Raw genomic sequence first — 18480 nt, 5'->3', positions numbered from 1 at the left:
GGAAGGATGTGGGGTTGGGGGAGGAAGAAGAAGAGGGAGCAGAGGAAGGAGAAATGGAGAGAAAAGGAAGCAATGGAGTGAATCAGCCTTACCTTATCTCTTGCTCGGAATGTGAAAAATTTGGGGAATTCTCTCTATGTTAAAGAAAAAAGCAAAGTGTGTTAGTCCTTCATGGAATGGCTCTTTGGGGACACAATATTCAGTATGGCCTCAGTCAGCATGTTTCTTATCTGAGCTTACTCCAGGGAAGAAGGGTTCTCTGGGTAATGCTTGCTTTGACCCCACTCAAGAATCACTACACTACCAACTTACCTTTAGTACCTATCATCTCCCAAGAAAAAGTTTTCACTTCACTTCTCAAGTGGGAAAAAAGTGTTCCTGCATGTTACTATTGGCACAATCTGGCAAATAAAATCAATATACCCTTACACTACAACCACTGCAGTGGGACTTACTAGTCTGATTTCCCAAGTTCCTCCTTAAGAAAACTGGTCAAATGTAAACTAGCCAAGTAAAATTTGAGCCTGTGGTACCCCACTACCTTCATTCATTCCGAAGCCAATCATTCCATGGATTTAAATAACATTCCAAGACAAAGGAAGTAGTCAGTGCTACTTTGGTCACTGCTGCTCTGTCTAGGAAAAGAGAGGTTGGGACCAGTGAACTTGAAATCATTAGGTCTTCCTGCACAGCATTACACAAGAAAGCAACCAATTTACTAGAACCCTATTAATTAACAAAGATGAATTCAATTAGTGGAGTTCATTAGTTTCTGAAATTTAACTTATTAACACCAAATACTCCTGTTTCTCGGATGGGAAGCTCTCCTGGCAGTGCTGCAATGAGTCATTACTGTTTCCTCTCTAGGAGGTTCCTTCCATTAGGCACCTTCCTCATTATGAATGCAATGTAATCAAGTGAGAGTTGGCGTATGGCAGAGACCAGGACTAGCTGGATGCGTTCTTCAGGAGCCATGAAGGAAGTGCAGACTCAAAATCTACTAGTTGGAGGGTGTTCTTCTGTGCATTTTAAGGACCTGAGCTTAACAGCCCCTGCTTTAAAAAAGAGCAAGGCTTAGCTCAGGGGGAAAATCAATCCAAGTCTCTCACGACTGCCCATGCCTTTTGACTTTCAAGGGCAGGCTCTTATCTTTTTATTCTTGTTATGATCAAAATTCCTTATTTAGATGTGTTTTTCTTTAGTGAGACAAAAAAATAAAAAGAGGGCAGATGAAGAAAGAAAAGGCAAACGCATACTGTAACACCGAGTTCACAGAAAGCTGCCGTTGTTTCTACGTACATTCTGTTTCACCCTCACACTTACACACTTAACAAACCATCTGACAATTCCCTAGGATTTTTTTTGAGACAGGGTCTCACTGTGTCATCCTGGCCTGGAACTCACTATGAGGTTGTCTTCACCTCCACCTGCTTCTGCCTCTTAGTGCTGGGAATGCAGGGGTGCCTCACCACGACTGCCTACATTTTCCTAGTATTTTAACTGTAAAATTGAACTTAGCAGAGTTCTAGGAGTTCATTTACCAACACTAGAAGAACCAAAAGGTCTTTAAAAGCCCTTCAAAAGTGAAAGTAGGTTTTACATATGACTGACATTTTACTAATAGGATTTTGTTCTAAACAATTCTCCGGTACACCTCCTTCTGGCTGCCCCAACGACATGCAGCAACAGGGGCATTGTGTCAAAATTAAGTAGAAAGTGCTCTAGCTGAGCTGCCAGCAGATTTCCATACTCTGAGCTTTACAGAGTCTAGTTTTGGTTTAATTCTAGAGAAATCTAGCTTCCAGATTCTTACCCAAAAAGTAAAATAAAACAAAAAGACAAACAAATCCTTCTGTAAGGTTTCCTTGAAAGCAAAGTAAGTAATGCCATTAGATGATGTTTAAAAGCACACACTTTTCTATGTGTCTGAACTGAGGCCCTTGTATGATGTCATTTCTGTGCGCACCTGTCCCATTTTACTGAAAAACAAAATAGTAGCAACCCCAAATTTCTAACACAGGCTTTCTTTCCCACCAAATCAATTAATCAAATCTGTAGACATGAAAATCAGACAGTTTGAACAGCAACATCTTCACTGTATAGGAAAAGGGCTACTCTTTTGGCAGATGGTGATCTATGTACAGTAACCAGACAGTAAAGTGCCAGTTTAAAACGTGCTTTTACTGGATGTGGGGTTGCGTGCCTTTCCTCCCAAGGCTAAGGAAGCAGAGGCAGCTAGGTCTTTATGAGCAGTAGGACAGCCACGGCTACACAGTGAGAGCCTGACTCAGAAGAACAAAGCAAACCACTAACAAGAAGCAACCCTTCCCCAGCAAACAGCACATGCCACTCCATCACAGACAGCTGAAAAGGCTTCAGAGATGAGACTCTGATAAACTGAAATTTAGAACGTTTCCACCAGGGGCTGGCAAGAAATGTCTGCAATAGACAAGCCGGAGAATCAGCTCATTCTGCAGGCTTTCAGTAAAAGGCAACTTTTGGGGAACTCATAAGGCAAACAAAACGCTACAAAACAGGATAAAAATAGAGCAAAACCTCCATTCTGATCCTATGGCTTTAGTGACTTCCCGAGTCTCACTCTTCTTCATGCTGCCACGTTTCCCACTCACGGCACTCCTGCTTATTCCATCAGCAATGTAATTGCTTTCCAGGCATGCTCTAGTGTTATGGGCAAATATCATAATTGAATGTACACAAAAGAAAACCCTCTTACTGCTCTGATACCAAAAAAACAAAAGAATGCAACATTTCTCAGGAAGAAATTATACCCCTGCTGTGTTCTAATCAACCAACCATCATCAAGACAATCAAAATAATTTGCCTAAATTAGCCAATCAAGACACCCTGCAAATCAGAGAATGTGAAACCCTGAAAGAGAAAGCATCATAGCTGATTATGATACTAATAATCGTGTTAAAAACCTAATGAGATGAAGAAATTGGAAGCTTGCTGGCACAATTCTCTTCTACCTCAACATGCTGAGAACTAATTATATAGACTGTAATTAAAACAAACCCCTAACCAAACCTGGCTAGTTAGTCCACCAGTAAACAGAACTACCTTAAAAACAGAAAAGAGGCAAACAAAAACTACTATGAGCCCTGATAACTGTTTATGATAGAAAACGCCTCCCTCAAGGCCATAATAATCCAAACTACATCGCCTTGCATGGGCATCACTCACATGGAAACAATCATGAGCGACCAACTAGCTCTTGGGAGAGTTCGGAAATTTTTAAAACTCCCACAAATCCTTAGAAGACAAGAAAAAAAAAAAAAAAAAAAAAAACTATGTGATTTTGAATCCTGTCATAGCATTTGAACCTTATGTGATTTTTTTTTTCTTTAGGAGAAAGGAAGATATTCTAAAAATTCATATTTCAATATCCTTGAAACTATTATTACTTTAAAAGTAGAAAGAACTCAAAATTTAAAAAGCATAATATATAGCAATTAGCTTCTTCTTATATAGCTTTTGGGATTTAAAATTTAAAATATTAATATAACTAAGTGGGACTTAATAGAGAAATCCAAGAAGCCAAAGTTGTAAGGTAGTGTAGGAAGGTATATGCCTATAGGTCAGTAAGTGGGAGGCTAAGGTAACAGAGTGAGACCCTGCCATGCCCCCCCCCCCAAAAAAAAAAAAAAAAAAAAAAAACTTCAAGCAAACAAAAGAAAAAAATCAAGAGACCTCAAACTGCAACATATATTTAAATGGACAAACTTGTTTTTCCTACAACTTCCTATTTAAACATTAATTCTAAACAGTTCTTTGCTTCTCATTAAGGAGAGTTGACTTAATTAGTTGGCTATGAAAACAGATTCTATGCCCAGCGCTTTCACTGCTGGTGTGATAGCTGTGTCAGAGTAAGAGTCTATATAGAATCAAATAGTCAAGGAAGCAGCAGACATACCAGTGGCCAGTTTCTGTTCAACAGTCACAACCTCGCCCTGAGGTACTGAACTGCTTATGAACTCACTGGTGTTGGAATAAGCACCTTACAGTACACCTGCACTCCATGTCCCTCTTCTTTCTTTGTTATCATTTGTTGTTTGGTTGGTTTTACAAGACAGGGTTCCTCTGTGTAGTCCTGGCTGTCCTAGAACATGGTTTTGTTCACCAGACTGGCCTTGAACTCAGAGGTTTACCTGCCTCTGCCTCTCTAGTGCTGGGATTACATGCGTATACCATCACTGCCCAATTATGAGTCCCTCTTTCTTGTACGGCCCTCTTTTGTCTCATGTTCTAGGGTAGTCAAAAAGATCCATGACTTTGAAAAAGAAGTTTGTTTCACTCCTCACCAACCAATGTTGTTGTTAACAAAACTTGGTAACCTTTTTCTTCTGGCCTCACCACCGATACACTCTGCTCTATTCAGTAATACAGGGATTTCACAGTGTAGAACAGAGGAGGCTGCATGCATCACTGTGGATTACTAAGAAGCCAGGGAGATCAAAGGATTCATCTCTAACACTCCTGGAAAGCTTCCTCTTTTTCACACTACACTAACTATAGGCCAAGCACAAATCAGACAATATGACAGAGGCTAAGCATTCTTCATGAATGGCAAGCCACCACCAACAGAAAAACTCAGAGAAGCACCAGGACTGTATTTCTGCGCTTGTACAATTCCTGTCAAGGTTCCCTGGCAGTTCAGTAATAAGTTGCCCTTGTCCCCTGCAAACCGAATAATCATTTCTAAGGAGCCAAACATGAAAATGTCTCATTCCTTACAGCAAATTCAGCCCACAATGAAACTTTAAATGTTCGCTTGGCTCTAAGGCAGCCTTTCTACATTCAAAAAAATGAAGGCATTTATAATCTAACTGATTCGCCACTTGATGCTACTTTAAATAAAAACTGGACAATAACAGTTTGAAGACCAGCCTGCTAGCCTCATTAACTAAGAGATTTGAGGTATACACATCCCTATGCAACCTAAATTCAGAAACATGAGGACAGCTGGAAGAGCAAAAATTAAAGCAGTTAGATAAGATTCTAGGACAGATTCAGAAACTCAGAAATAAGGATATATATTTTGTTACTGTTACTGTGGTTGTTGCTTGTTGTATGTAGTATATGCTTCATATCTATAGTAAAAATAAAAATGTTAAAGAGAACAATAAATTTGTTTTTTTTTAATTTAGGGGACAGTTTTATTTAACCCTGGAATATTACAGGAAATCAACCACTGGACTGTACATGTGATGACACTTACCAATTCATGTCACTCTCTTTAATAATATGCTAGAATTTGAATGTCCGTGATAAAGAGAGTGAGCTTGCTAACGGTTCAGAAGCCTAGCCCAACTCTGATACACATTCAGGGCCTGGCTTCTGACATATGTACCTTAGTTCTGATAGCATCTACCAGCCAGAGTGTTTATTCATGGGCACTCAGGGTCTATCCCCAAGTATCAATTTTATTCTCTAAGCTCCTGATTTTTCTTCCTAAAGCCCCAGGGTTCTCTCTAAGCTCCTCATACTTCTCCACTGACTCCTGTTTCCTATCTGAAGTTATTGATTGATGTATACCTGCACTCTGCTGGATTTCCTGACATCAATAACACAAGCGAGTTGTGTAGTCCACAACATTTCCTAAAGCATTTCAGAAAAATCTTAGCTGTTTAGCTTGCAGGGTAGGCTCTCTCACTTCTCTATAGACTAGACAGATCAGCAAGCTGACTGTATGAGGAAAACAAAACATCAAATGCTTTGAGTTTAGGAAGCCCCTTCCAGAACACAAAATGTTACTTGATCATTCTTACAATTGAGCAGTACTTGAGTAGTAAGTTTAATTATTTTAACTGCTACAATAAATAAATATATAAATAGCAACAACAAAAAGAGTCAAAATTTTCTCATAAAAACCAAGACTTCTGAATACCCTTGCAAGCATTTAGTCACACAGAACCAATTTGTAATGAAACATTTCCTCTACAATCAGAGTTTCTGAGTGATACCATGAATACAGGCTAAGTGTCTGGTTCTGACCATACCGGTTATGACCTCAGTGTAAACTACAGTGTAGGTGCCTAGTATTAGCTTAACTTTCTTCTCCCCCAATAAGGCCTTAGCCTCACAAATATAAAGAGTTAAATTTACTTAGATGGGAAAGCAAAGAGAATGCTTAGTATTAATTTATTTCTGCTCTTAGAATTAACATAGAACAAAAATAACAACTAGGGCTCTACAAATGCATTTTAAACAATAAGTCACTGGCCTTCAAAACTGAGGTTTCCTGATATCAGAATTTGTATCCATTTTAGTAGGAATCAAATGCCCCAGCTGCTGCTTTCTCACTGGCTGTGTAGCGCCTGTGTAGAAAATGACTGCTGAGTTCCTATTTCCTATTCAACAGAGGCAATGTCCACACTCATCCTTCTGTCTCAGAGATACACTGAGACTTCTAAAGCAGAGTTTAAAAAAAAAAAGAAGAAACTTACTCTAGAATATTAGATAAAATTAAAAACTTATTCCCATACTTTAGAAGGCTGATAGTCATCTAGCCCTTCCAAATACCTCAGCCATATTCTGTTTAAGTAATCAGGTTAAAGCAGATAAAAACCTTTTACAGTTGATACTTTTACTTACATGAAATCTCTGATCCACCTCACAGTTGACTTGTTTTCTGAAATCCTTTCAAATAAAAAGGGGGAAGAGGAGAAAAAAAATAAATGACCAGTTAAGAAATTTAGTAAATTAGGCAATTAGTAAAAATACTAAAAACAAACTGAGCAACATATGTTACGTTCCCAGAATTCCAAATATTATCAAAAGCTGTTTTTAAAATTAAATTTATAGAGAAATAGTTATTTCTTTGCATAGAGCCTATAATAACATATTATCGAAACCCCATTTCTTAATCTTTAAGACTACATGACAACATAAATAGTAAGCAGATATAATTCATGTGTCAATACCTTTTGTGCAACTAGGAACGTGAGTCGCCGGATTCCATGTTCAACCAGAGTAGCTTTCTATGAAAAAACATAAAACATAAGACAGATGACAACTAAAATTTTACCTTAGTTAGTCTTTACAAGATTCCGACTGGAGCACAGACCTCATCTCAGAACCTTCAAAATTATGAAATAAATTCAAACATTGCTCCTGAGAGCAAAAGATAGATGTTATATTGATCAGGAGAGAACAGAAGGAGAACTTTGTAGAGAAACAAGGGCCTTATGAAGACTTAGAATTAATTCACCTCAAGGTAAAAGATAATGTGATGCTTAGTTTTAATGGTCAGTGTGACAATCTAGAGTCAAATGGGGAAAAGTCTCTAGAGGGATTGTCTAGATCAGTTTGGACTGTGGTCATGGCAATGTGAGGTAATTAAAAAAAAGGGGGGAGTTATTTTTATTTTCTGGTATGGGTATTTCACCCCAGTGTACACCAGCGTGTCACATGTATGCAGTGCTCAAGGAGGCCAGAAAAGGACATCAGCACTTTTAGACCTGGAGAGCCAGATAGTTGAGCGCTGCCTGTGACAGCTGGGAATCAAACCCACTGGAAGAGCACAGTGTTCTTAACTTCAGAGGCATCTCTAAGGGTCCTGTATGGAGTAGTCTTGATTACATTAACTGAGGTGGGAAGACCTGCCTGGTGTGAGTCAGTTTTCTTTAATGCTGTGAACACAGGTAGTTTGAGTACACTCCAGGAGCAGGCCTCATTTCCAGGAGAGTAGTAGGGTGACAGAAATTAGATAGAGAAGGAGGAAGATGAGGATGATGAGGATGATGAGAAAGATGGGGATGAAGAGGAAGAGGAAGATGAGGATGATGAGGATGAAGATGAGGATGAAGAGGAAGAGGAAGATGAGGATGATGAGGAAGATGGGGATGAAGAGGAAGAGGAAGATGAGGATGATGAGGAAGATGGGGATGAAGAGGAAGTAGAGGAGAAGGAGAAATCGGTGGGAACTGAGGTGAGGGGTAAATGAGATGGGTGGGTGAGTGGGGATGAATGTGATCAGAGTAGATTGGCTAAATTATCAAAGAATTAATAAAAATAAGACCTGGGAGCTGGAGAAATGGCTCACCAGTTAAGAGCATATATTGTTTTTCTAGAGGACTACAGTTAAATTCCTTGCACCCTTTATTGGGCATCTTACACCTATCTGTAAATCCAGTTCCAGAAGAATCTGAAAACTCTAGCCTCTTTGGGCACCTGCAATTACATGTATATCTCCACAGACAGACACATATACATACAACTTAAAATGCATTTTTAAAAATTTGTAAATATATAAAAAGCTGCCAGGCTTGGTGATATGCGTCTGTAATGCCAGCATTCAGAAGGCTGGGGAGAAGGATAAGTGACTATAGAAACAACCCAGACTAAAGCAAGTTGCAGTCTTTAAAAGCTGGGCATACAAAACAACGTTTAAAAGTTTTTAAATATTGGGATCATTCATAGACCCACTTGGTACAGGCAAATAAGATGTTAGAAATCAGCAGAGAACACTGGTTCAGGAGAGCCTCTTAAATGAGGCTTGAACTTGCAAACCTCAGCTTTCCTCAAGGCTGTATTATTCGTTTACTTCAAAAAGCAAATGAGCAGTAAGTTTTATATGTTTTTAAAGGTCATTACAAAGAAGCTACACAGTAATAAGCAGCAGGAAAGCAAGCTCACCAACTGAATGTCTTTGGATAAGTCAAGAATAACACAAAGAAAACATAAGTGGTCTTTTACAGTCTACAGCAAGACTGTGTAGTTAGAATACATCCCTTATTATGTAACTTTATAATCAAGTTCTTTTTTAATCATTAAAATTACACTGGAACTGGAGAGATGAGTCAATGGTTACAAGCACTGGCCTTTCTTCCAGAAGACTGAGGTTCAATTCCCAGCACCCACGTAGCAGCTCATACTGAGCTGTAACTCCAGTCTTAGGGTACCCAACATTCTCTTCTAGCTTCCATGGGCACATAAACACATATTAAGCAACACACTCATACAGATACACTAAAATTAAAAATTACATTTACTATTTGTGTGTTTGCGTCTATGTTGGATCTTGATGACTGCCCAAAGGTCACTGGGCTTGGTGGCAGATGTCTTTACCCACTTAGCTATCTTGCCGGCCTCCAATTCTGAACATTCAACAATGTATAGGTTTTTTTTAAAAGTTCGAAGTGTTTTTCTCTTATAAAGAAGCATGTTTCTAGGCAATTTCCTTCTATTTCTCAATTCCTGCTATGATATTACTGAGCACTAACATTGCTATTATTAATAGCATAAGCAAAACCTAATAGGAAAAATCTATTTTCTATAAACAAACTTCCATGGTGTAAGTAAATTTTAGTGTAACATTAAGGATTATCCACACTGTCATCATACTCTTCAGTTTAAGTACACAAATACTGACATTACAAAAAACAGCGTGCTAAAAGAAGGAGATATGAAGATGCTCTCTCAGTGTGCAGAACAGAGACTCTTCAGACACCAACAGAGAATTCCACTACAGCCGAGTCCTTCAAAGACAAGCACTGGTAGCTATGTTCTGGCAAGGGAAGAAAATAACTTTAATAATGCCATGATTTAAAATCAAAATTGTTATTGCTTTTAAAATTCCACAAGTGGCTGACAATAAGAGCAGAGCAACAGGATTCTGATTACATTGTAATAATGCAGGTCTCACAGCAAGTCCACAGCTATTACCCAGCGATTAGGCGTCATCACCTGGAGAAACTCCATTTACACTGACTGCTTCAATCTCCTCCACAAGTCATTTACAAATATATGATCCTAATTTCTATGAGAAAAAAAGAGACATGCTGGGACTAGAAGATTATTTGGACAATTTGGATCAACCTATTTGATAGTTTAATGTGTGCCTTAAAAAAAAAAAACTTTTTTTCTAAACTGCTACAAGTATGATTATGAAGTGAGAAACAAAACGAGCTATCACTCCCATTTTTTTAAAATTGCTTTTCCCTCCTCTTACATCTATTTTAAAAACGTAAAGATGAAAATAGCAACTACTCTAAGATAAGCATCTTAACCTAAGCTTTCTCTAGGCTCACAGTGTTAGCATCTGCCCTACCCTTCTAAATGCCACAGGCAAGGACACCAGATTTCCCTAGATTTCCCTGCCTCAGTGTGAGAATGGAGGAACCTCTTTGGATCACTGTATAATAAAAGTATACAATCCATAAGTCATAGAAAAGCAAAAAGTCTGAAGTTGTGAAAACACAGTCACAAATAGGTAACTCAGTAACCTTCACTGACTTATTCTATGAAGTGGCGTTGCCATGGACATCAGGACTCCTCAATGAGGTTACTGTGGTCACTGGCCATCTAAGGATAGTATACATCTTTTATAGAGAAAAATTACCAAGCCACTGAATTTATTTGCTTCTCTGAAAGTACAGTCTCCTTGTGTTGGCCACCGCAATCCCAATGTCAGTTTATCTGCTCTGAAGTGTCAGAGTAAATGCGACTCATGTTACTTACCTCATCACCACTTCCTACCTAGGTTTCTACCATGAGCATTACCTGATCTGAATGTCAAGCGCACTAATTTTTTTATTTTTATTTTATTTATTTTTTTACTAATTTTTTTAGAGTGCTTGAATTAAGTTTTAAAATATCTACTGAGTTCTTCATAACAAGTACTAAGTGCTGTCCCTTCAAATGTAACATAAGGGTGTGGCCATTAAAAGTTTGTTTTAAGAGCTTTGGCAACTGTCACATAGCATGAATATAGTTCAGTGGTAAAACAGTTGCCGGCTTTTCAGAAGGCCTGGGACTGCAATCCCCCATACCATTACTACTGTTGACTGATTACTGTTTAAACATGCCTACTCAGTTCCCCCTAACTACATTCTATGGGGATAAAAATGGATCATTTCCCAAATCTAGATCTGGAATAAAAGTCTTAGCTCCATCATCACCTGCTTATAAAGTAGTATTAATTAACCGCTCAGAACATGAGCTTTTCCATGTGTATAACTAGAGTTGGAACACCTGATACATGTACAACTTGTGAGATTGTACAAAAGTGCAAACAAATTGAGATAAAATTTCTTTATAAATAAACATTGTTGTTTTAAAAATGTAAGCTGCTGACAGACAGTGGTAGCTCACATGTTTAATCCCAGCATTTGAGAGGCAGAAGAAAGTGGATCTTTGTGAGTCCAAGGCCAATCTACAGAGCTAGTTCCAGAAAAGCCAGGGTTACACAGAGAACCCCTGTCTTAGAAAACCAAAACCAAACAACAAACAAACAAAAAAATCTAAGTTGCCATTCATCTCAAATACATGGGAAGCAAAGGCAGGTGTATCTTTCTGAATTTGAGGCTAACCTGGTATAAATAGTGAGTTCCAGGAATTCAGAGCTACATAGAATCATCTTGTCTCAGAAAATTACAACAAAATGCCAAAATAACATCAACAAATTGTACACACACACACACACACACACACACACACACACACACACACACGAATGTATGTATGTAAGCTGATCGAGCAGTAATTTATACACTCTAATGACAAAAAAAAAAAAAACAAAAAAGAAGCTGAAAGTACTGCAAATATTTTTAAGGGGAATGGAGGAAAAAAAGAGCAGAGAAAGAACCTACAAGGGGCTTGAGCACATGTAGAGCTCATCACCAAAGATATATATTTATTTTTTCAGCAGGGGACAGGAATGAACAACAAATGTCCAAAACTGAAAAATATTGGAGAGTTGGAAACATATTTTCTTTAAAAACATATCTGAGAGATCTTATCATAAAAAGATAATCATTATAGATCATTAAATTACCTTGAAAAATTTTTCCTGACGGCAAAACTAGCCCTAGTCTTGAGAGTTATAATAAAAGGCACAGTAATGTCAAGCCTTACAGGTAGAAAAGCATGAAAAGGAGGCTGTGGAGCAGCCATCAGAAAGGAGCCACCACCAGCTTTTACCCAATCAAGGACTCACATTCTGTTGGGTGAATTCTCTGAACATAGCTGCAAGCCTGTCGTCCTCAATATCACCATCAGTCTTGATAGCCACATTCAGAATGTGTATTGGTTCATCCCTGGGGACCTGTAACCCAAGAGTACAAACCAAAGAGAATGATGAGGCAGCTGCTGCAGAAGCTGGAAGAAGTTGCCTGGTAGAGCAAAGGAGGGCCCCCACAGGACATTCCGGTTTGCTTTGAGTAGAAACAAGCATACTCAAACTACTGCACAACCGTCACTGCAGAGTTAGATAAAGTACATGTGATGTAGTTTGAGGTGACTTCAAATCTTGACATAAACTTGAAAGTCACAGTTTCTCTATTTTTTCACTGACAAAATGAGAGTGAAACAATCGGCATGAGGGAAAGAAAACTGTAACGGTGTCCCACTTACTACATTTACAGCTTATCAAGTGACGCTTTTATCAAACCATAGGAAAGTAATGGAGAGAAAGAACAAAATGTTCATTTACTGAGAAATTAAAGAAAGGATTTAATAAAAGGACACCTTAAAAAACAAATGTTCAAGTCCACCATTTCCAGAGAACTATAAAAGATGTAAGCTATCATTGCATGGGAACTCAAGTAACTAAAAGGAATTGTTAAAGCAACACTAGGAGACCCAGAGGCAGTTCTAATGGGTACACATATAATGGAGCACACTTTCCATTACAGACTTCAAAATTAATATAGTACTTTATAAATTTAGAATTTATTTCCATTTATTTTTTAAGTATTTTAAGACATACAAAGTCAAGTAATGTCCTATAAGTATAAAAAGTTGAATTCTCATAATAATTCCAAAACAAGAAAAATATAGTATAATACAAGTCCCACATCTGAAAGTACAAACTGGTCTTCCAAAGGGAGTACCATACCTTGTCCTCATCATAGAGTGAAGTATGGCCAGACTCGGGGAATGTGGGGCTTTGGGGTGGGGAGTCACAGAAGCAGCCCATTATTTCATCAAAGATCCTGAAAAAAAAAAAATACCAGAGAAATGTCCACAATAGAAACCCAGTGACAGGAAACTAATGCTGCTACGGTAGCTTAGGCTAAAAGAATAATCTGCCCTACCATGTGCTCAACAGTCAGCAGAATAGAAATACCAGTAGCTAGAGATGACATGCAAAATATCACCAAGTGGCAGAAATTAGGAGGATGGATTGTTTAAACATTAATAAACCATATATATTTTTCTTTTAAAAATGATATAAAGCTTTTTTGCTTTGTTTTGTTTTCATATGTAAGCTATGTGCAGTGCTGTCATCATCGCTCTTAAAGTGGCAGAAGGAGCCCGGGACTGGAGCGGTGACAGGCCAATGTAATTACCCCTCCCCCTAGGGTAATGCATCAGTATACATCAAGAGATAGATGCTGAATGCATTTAATCAAAAGATGTATCGTCTCCAGTGGGGCTCACTCTAGTGTTGTGTTTAATTTCTCCTGACATTTCACTCACCACGGAGCAGACAGCTTCTTCTGTTAGCTCCTGAGGAAAAGATGATTGTTTGTTTCTTTTTTTTTTCTTTTTGTTTTGTTTTATTTCCCCTGGACCAGGCTTTATACTGGAAAGAGAGTCTAAACGAGGAGTAGAAATCCGAAGACATCTCTCTCTCTCTCTCTCTCTCTCTCTCTCTCTCTCTCTCTCTCTCTCTCTCTCTCTCTCTCTCGGCACATACAATGAAAGCTGTATCTCTTTGGCTTCCTCATGGTAGCTATCCTCATCAGGGGAATCTTTATTTTTTCAGAAAAGTTAGACCTCCAAAGAAACCTGGAGGTCCATGGCTTCCCTTACCTGACAAAATCTTCAAAGGTCCGGAAAGAGACCATTCCGCCCATCCGCTGACAGGGTGGCGTGAAGGCGTTGTCCAACAGAACATCGCTGACACTAGCTACATGAGTCATGCCATAGTGGTTGAGGTTGGAGGCAAAGGACATTCTAAACAGTAATTCAATCAAACATATTAGAAAAGGAGCAAGGCCTGGGAGATTAACAAAGGGGAAAAGGGGTATGGAGAAAATGGTCATGTGGGGTCAGGTTGCAGAGCAGATATGGTTTTTTAACCCACTACAGATATAGCTGTGGTAAGATTCATGTTTCATTTGAGTTTCCCAACACTATTGTTTTATCACTCCAAAATTTGATCCGACAGAAATCTAAGGACTACCAGGAATTGAGTGGTAGTCTTTCACCCAATAATATACTGGATGAAGGAGCAGTACATTGGGGTTAAAAACCATCCCGCATCTTCCCCGTCTCCTTTCTTCTTTAAAAAGTAGGTAAGCCAAGTGAGTTGCAATTATTTAATATTTAAGATATTTCCCCCCTTAAGAATAGATTAAACATCCCCAGACACAGTTTTATTAATATCAAAGAGTAATTCTAATGAAGAAGAATGAAGTCGTTTAGTAAGTAACGATAGTGAGTTATCAATTATGGAACAGAAGTCCTCAAAATAAACTTTATTGAGGTATTTACCTTTTCCTTTGGTTGACTGAGTTTATGTTATGTAGTTCTCCCTTTTTAAACCCACATTGCAAAAATTCCTTTTTATATTTAAGCACATTTGAAGTACAGCAAAAATATCTCCACCAAAAGCCTTATTAGCTTCTAGCAAGATACACAGGTAGAGCATTCGTCTCAAAGTGTGTGTAAGCATGACAATCAGTTGCTAAATGAAGATACTTCAAGAGAACTGAATTGATTTGTTCAATCTAACTTCATAATGAATATGAATATTCTTTGATGCATCTCAGCAGAATGTACTCATAAATAATATCATAAGGTACTTCTGAATGACCAATCAGGACAGCCTGCTAGGAAGGACCAAGCTAAAAGATGCCAACAGGATTTGTCTGACACATTATTGGCATCTTGACCTGAAGCAAATTCAGAGTGAGGTGATGAGGCCTGCTCTTTAGAGAACTATTTAAAACTCTCACTGAAGAACACCACCTGCAATGTTGCAGGAGGGAGAGTAACGTGAGATTGAGATCTGAGGCTCACTACAAGTGGTGTTTATACAAGGATGCTTTATAAGGTGAGGATGCTGCTCACACAGACTAAAGAGACTGACACTCCAGGGTTTTATCCTTTTGGTAATAAGGACAATACGAAAGGAACTTCATCATTTAATAGTATTGGAAAACAGAAGGCAGAGCGAGAGAGAAAACCATTGATACCATGGCTGAAACAAATAAAGGAAGCACACGTCAAGCAAGTCTTACACATGGTGTTCACTAGAAACAGGGATTCTGAGCTGTATTAACTGAAAAATGCTATTATCCTGATTTCTAGGATCACCAAATATACTTATGTAATGAGCAAGTTTGTGAGGCACATTTTCTATCTGCCTATAATCAGACAGGAAAGAGACAAAGGGTTCCAGATAATATTTGAAGGAGCCCCCTCTGTATAAGCTAACAGGCTGTGTTTGTGGCAAACATGGGGTTAAATATATGTTTCACTTGACAGAACCCCATGGGAAATATATACAAAATTCAGTTTCCCTCTATCTCTATGCTCATGGCCCAGAATAGCTAAGGTTGGCAGATCTGAACCAAGCTTCCCTCTCTGAGGGAAAACAAAAGGGGCTGTAGAAACACTTTTTCCCCACATTTAAATAGAGCTGTAGGGCTATAATTTGTTTTAGTTATTAGTATTTTAAAAGGAGAGAAAAGATGTAAGCCTATAAATATTGTCACATGTAGCATCTACAGAGCGTTTGCCACCAACTTGTCACTGCCTTAGTACTTTCTCGATTCCGTCCAATCAGAACTGCTGTCCTCTCAAACTTGCATGTGACCTTGCTTGGCTGAGGAAGCTGGAGAAACGCAAAACACATACTGAAAGGCCACTCGTATTGTTTTGGCTTGGGAACTTCTTCACACAGCTCAGAGTAACAAAATGTAATACACTTTTCCAATGTTAATCTTACAAATATGAAATAAAATGAATTTTTAACACTTTCAAAAAACAGTTAACAAACTGATGAAACATGAGATCAGCTATTTCTGGAATTTTACTCCTCTAAAAGGAGAAGCAAATTATAGAAACTAATACTGTGAACGTTTTGCCAGGCTAAGAATAATCTCAAGGGTTTCTCCTCTGAAAGCCCCAACTATAATGAGAACTCAGCAAGATGTTGCCAGCAATGCTGAACATCAGCCTGTCAACACACTCCCTCTCACACAGAGCTCAATGGCATGTCTGCCATACTGACACTTTTCAAGTACGTTTGGAACAGCTGAAGACATGTTTTCTGAACAGAAAGAGTAACTCAGTATGTCGAAGGGGAAGCTGAGGATTTCCTAGCAGAAGATAACACATAAGCTTGTTGACTGTAGTATGATTTTTTTTTTCCATGTTTCACTATTCTAAGTTGCTTTTGGGGGGGGAGGGGTGCTTTTAGTTGGAAAAGAAACTAAATATACGGTACCTGTTTAGCGTGGGGATGTTCCCTCTGTAATTAAACAACCATAGTTAGTTACTGGTAAGTTAGTGAAAGCCATAATAAAAGACTTGTCAGAGTAGATACAGAACAGTTACCGGGAGCTCCAGTTTAGCAGCTCTGGCACCAGTAGATATAATTAAGTGCTCATTACCCTTCAACCCCCCAGGGTACCTCCAAAGAGGCATCTTCCTGACCTACCTCACCACAGCAGCTGTTGAGGAAAGAGTCCAGATGTATCACCAGGGATTTTAAAAAATAACTCTCATTACCAAATAATAATAAAAATGTGCAGTAGTGGTAAAACAGACTGTCAAAAAGTCAAGCTTTAGTCTATGGCACATTATCTCAACCTGCAACATGCAATATGACCCCCGAGAAGTGTCTATAGCATTTTTTGCTCTATTACAAAGGAGCAATCAGAAATCGGTTCCATAGCGTCTCCTGCCTTACTGTTTTTCTGGAATATGTAATAAACGTAAGAAAACGAATCCAGTGATGCAGGCACCCTGAAATTCAGCCCCACTTTCCCTCTGAAAGGCAGCAAGTATCCTAGGGCACAGGAGCTTAAGGGTACTGAAAACTCTAAGGAATCTAAGTTATACTAATAATCTGGTATAACTTGCTACGGTTAATATTCTTTAATTAAATGAGTGTAAGATAACTATTTTTAATTATAATTAACTTGAAAACTTTAGGCCTTTCACTAATAAAATGGTACCTAACTTTGACTAGTTTTAGAACTTCCTTATAAAGAAGGTAGTAAACTCATGAAAAAAAGATTAGCTCAGTGGTGGAGGCAGAGACTGATTCATCTCTGAGTTTGAAGCCAGCTTGGTCGACAGGAGTTCAAGGACAGCCAAGGCTACACAGAGAAACCCTGTCTTAAAAAACCATGGGGGGGAAAAAACAGAAAAAAGAAAGATAGATTGAAATACACAAAGGGGAAATAAGGCAAGACTCTTAACATTCTCTTTGGTACTTGAAACTACTTCTCAGAATTTTGATGTCAGACATTTCCAAACAGAAAATGAATCAGACAAAAACTCTTATTTTCAATATTAAAATGGCAAAGGAATATCACCCACAATTTATTGGTATTGTAAGGGGGTTGACTGGCTGATATTTTAACCTTCTTAAATTCTTTCATCAGCACTGAATCATTATTGGGGTTTTCTGGCACACAGAAGACTTAATGGGCAGGGTATACCGAGAAGTGCTGATGGTGTGTGGGAATGAGGATCAGGGAAGGAGAAGGATGCACTTTTCATGGCAGTGAAAGAAGACTCAACTGGCCATATAAATAAAAGGTCTTGACATATCACTAGACACAAACTGTATGCCTCAGGTGATCTGTGACCAGCAATGCTCTTTGCATCAAACCTGTTTCAGAGTGAGCTCATAAGACAAGAAGAGCTACTTGGAGTACAAACCCCTAAGCTTTTATTGTCTGGATACCCTGAGCTCTCACTTAGAGGAGAATGGGCTTTATTTATGAGAGATTCTTAATTATAATGCACTTGGCCCCATGAATATAATAATATGCAGATTCTACAGCAGAGCTGCCTGTAGTGGAACAGAAAACTTACTGAAGAGGATTAAAAGAGTACAGAGAGTGCCTTACTCTGTGATAGAAAAGATCCTAAAGAATCTGCAGCTCAGAGAGAAGAAACCTACAGCCAAAGCAATCTCTGGCTCCACTCATCTACATTTGCAGAGTTTAAAAACTAGCACAATGCCAACTGTCAACCAACTTCTTTTTAAAAAAAAAAAAAGATTTATTTACTTATTTTGATATATGTGGGTACACTGTTACTGTTTTCAGACACACCAGAAGAGGACATTGGATCCCATGACCAATGGTTGTGAGCCACCATGTGGTTGCTGGGAATTTAACTCAGGACCTCTGGAAGCAGTCAGTGCTCTTAACTGCTGAGTCATTTCTCCAGCCTCATTAACCAACTTCTTAATAAAACAGACTCACTATTTCCATAGCCACCCTAGCCTCGTAGGGCATCTTCACAGGATGAAGGCTGAGTTTTCAG

At 38.5% G+C, this 18480-nt stretch overlaps 1 protein-coding gene across 5 annotated transcripts in view; it reads right to left on the bottom strand.

The window, feature by feature from the left end:
- Positions 1 to 18480, bottom strand: part of ACACA (acetyl-CoA carboxylase alpha) — a 202888-nt gene that overhangs the window by 87716 nt on the left and 96692 nt on the right. For 4 of the 5 annotated variants that reach the window (XM_080923502.1, XM_080923500.1, XM_080923498.1 and 1 more), the window contains 7 exons: positions 16424 to 16447; positions 13780 to 13923; positions 12860 to 12956; positions 11960 to 12067; positions 6945 to 7001; positions 6616 to 6660; positions 93 to 134 (listed from right to left, as the gene is read on the bottom strand). In XM_080923502.1, coding sequence (XP_080779628.1) covers positions 93 to 134; positions 6616 to 6660; positions 6945 to 7001; positions 11960 to 12067; positions 12860 to 12956; positions 13780 to 13923; positions 16424 to 16447 — 517 coding nt within the window. The remainder of the gene's footprint in view (positions 1 to 92; positions 135 to 6615; positions 6661 to 6944; positions 7002 to 11959; positions 12068 to 12859; positions 12957 to 13779; positions 13924 to 16423; positions 16448 to 18480) is intronic. The other variant, XM_080923501.1, reaches the window with a different exon arrangement.

The sequence above is a fragment of the Micromys minutus genome (assembly GCF_963924665.1).
Source record: "Micromys minutus genome assembly, chromosome: 10".
NCBI lineage: Eukaryota > Metazoa > Chordata > Mammalia > Rodentia > Muridae > Micromys > Micromys minutus.
Note: the sequence above shows the minus strand (reverse complement) of the source record. Positions and strands in the feature narration are given on the sequence as shown.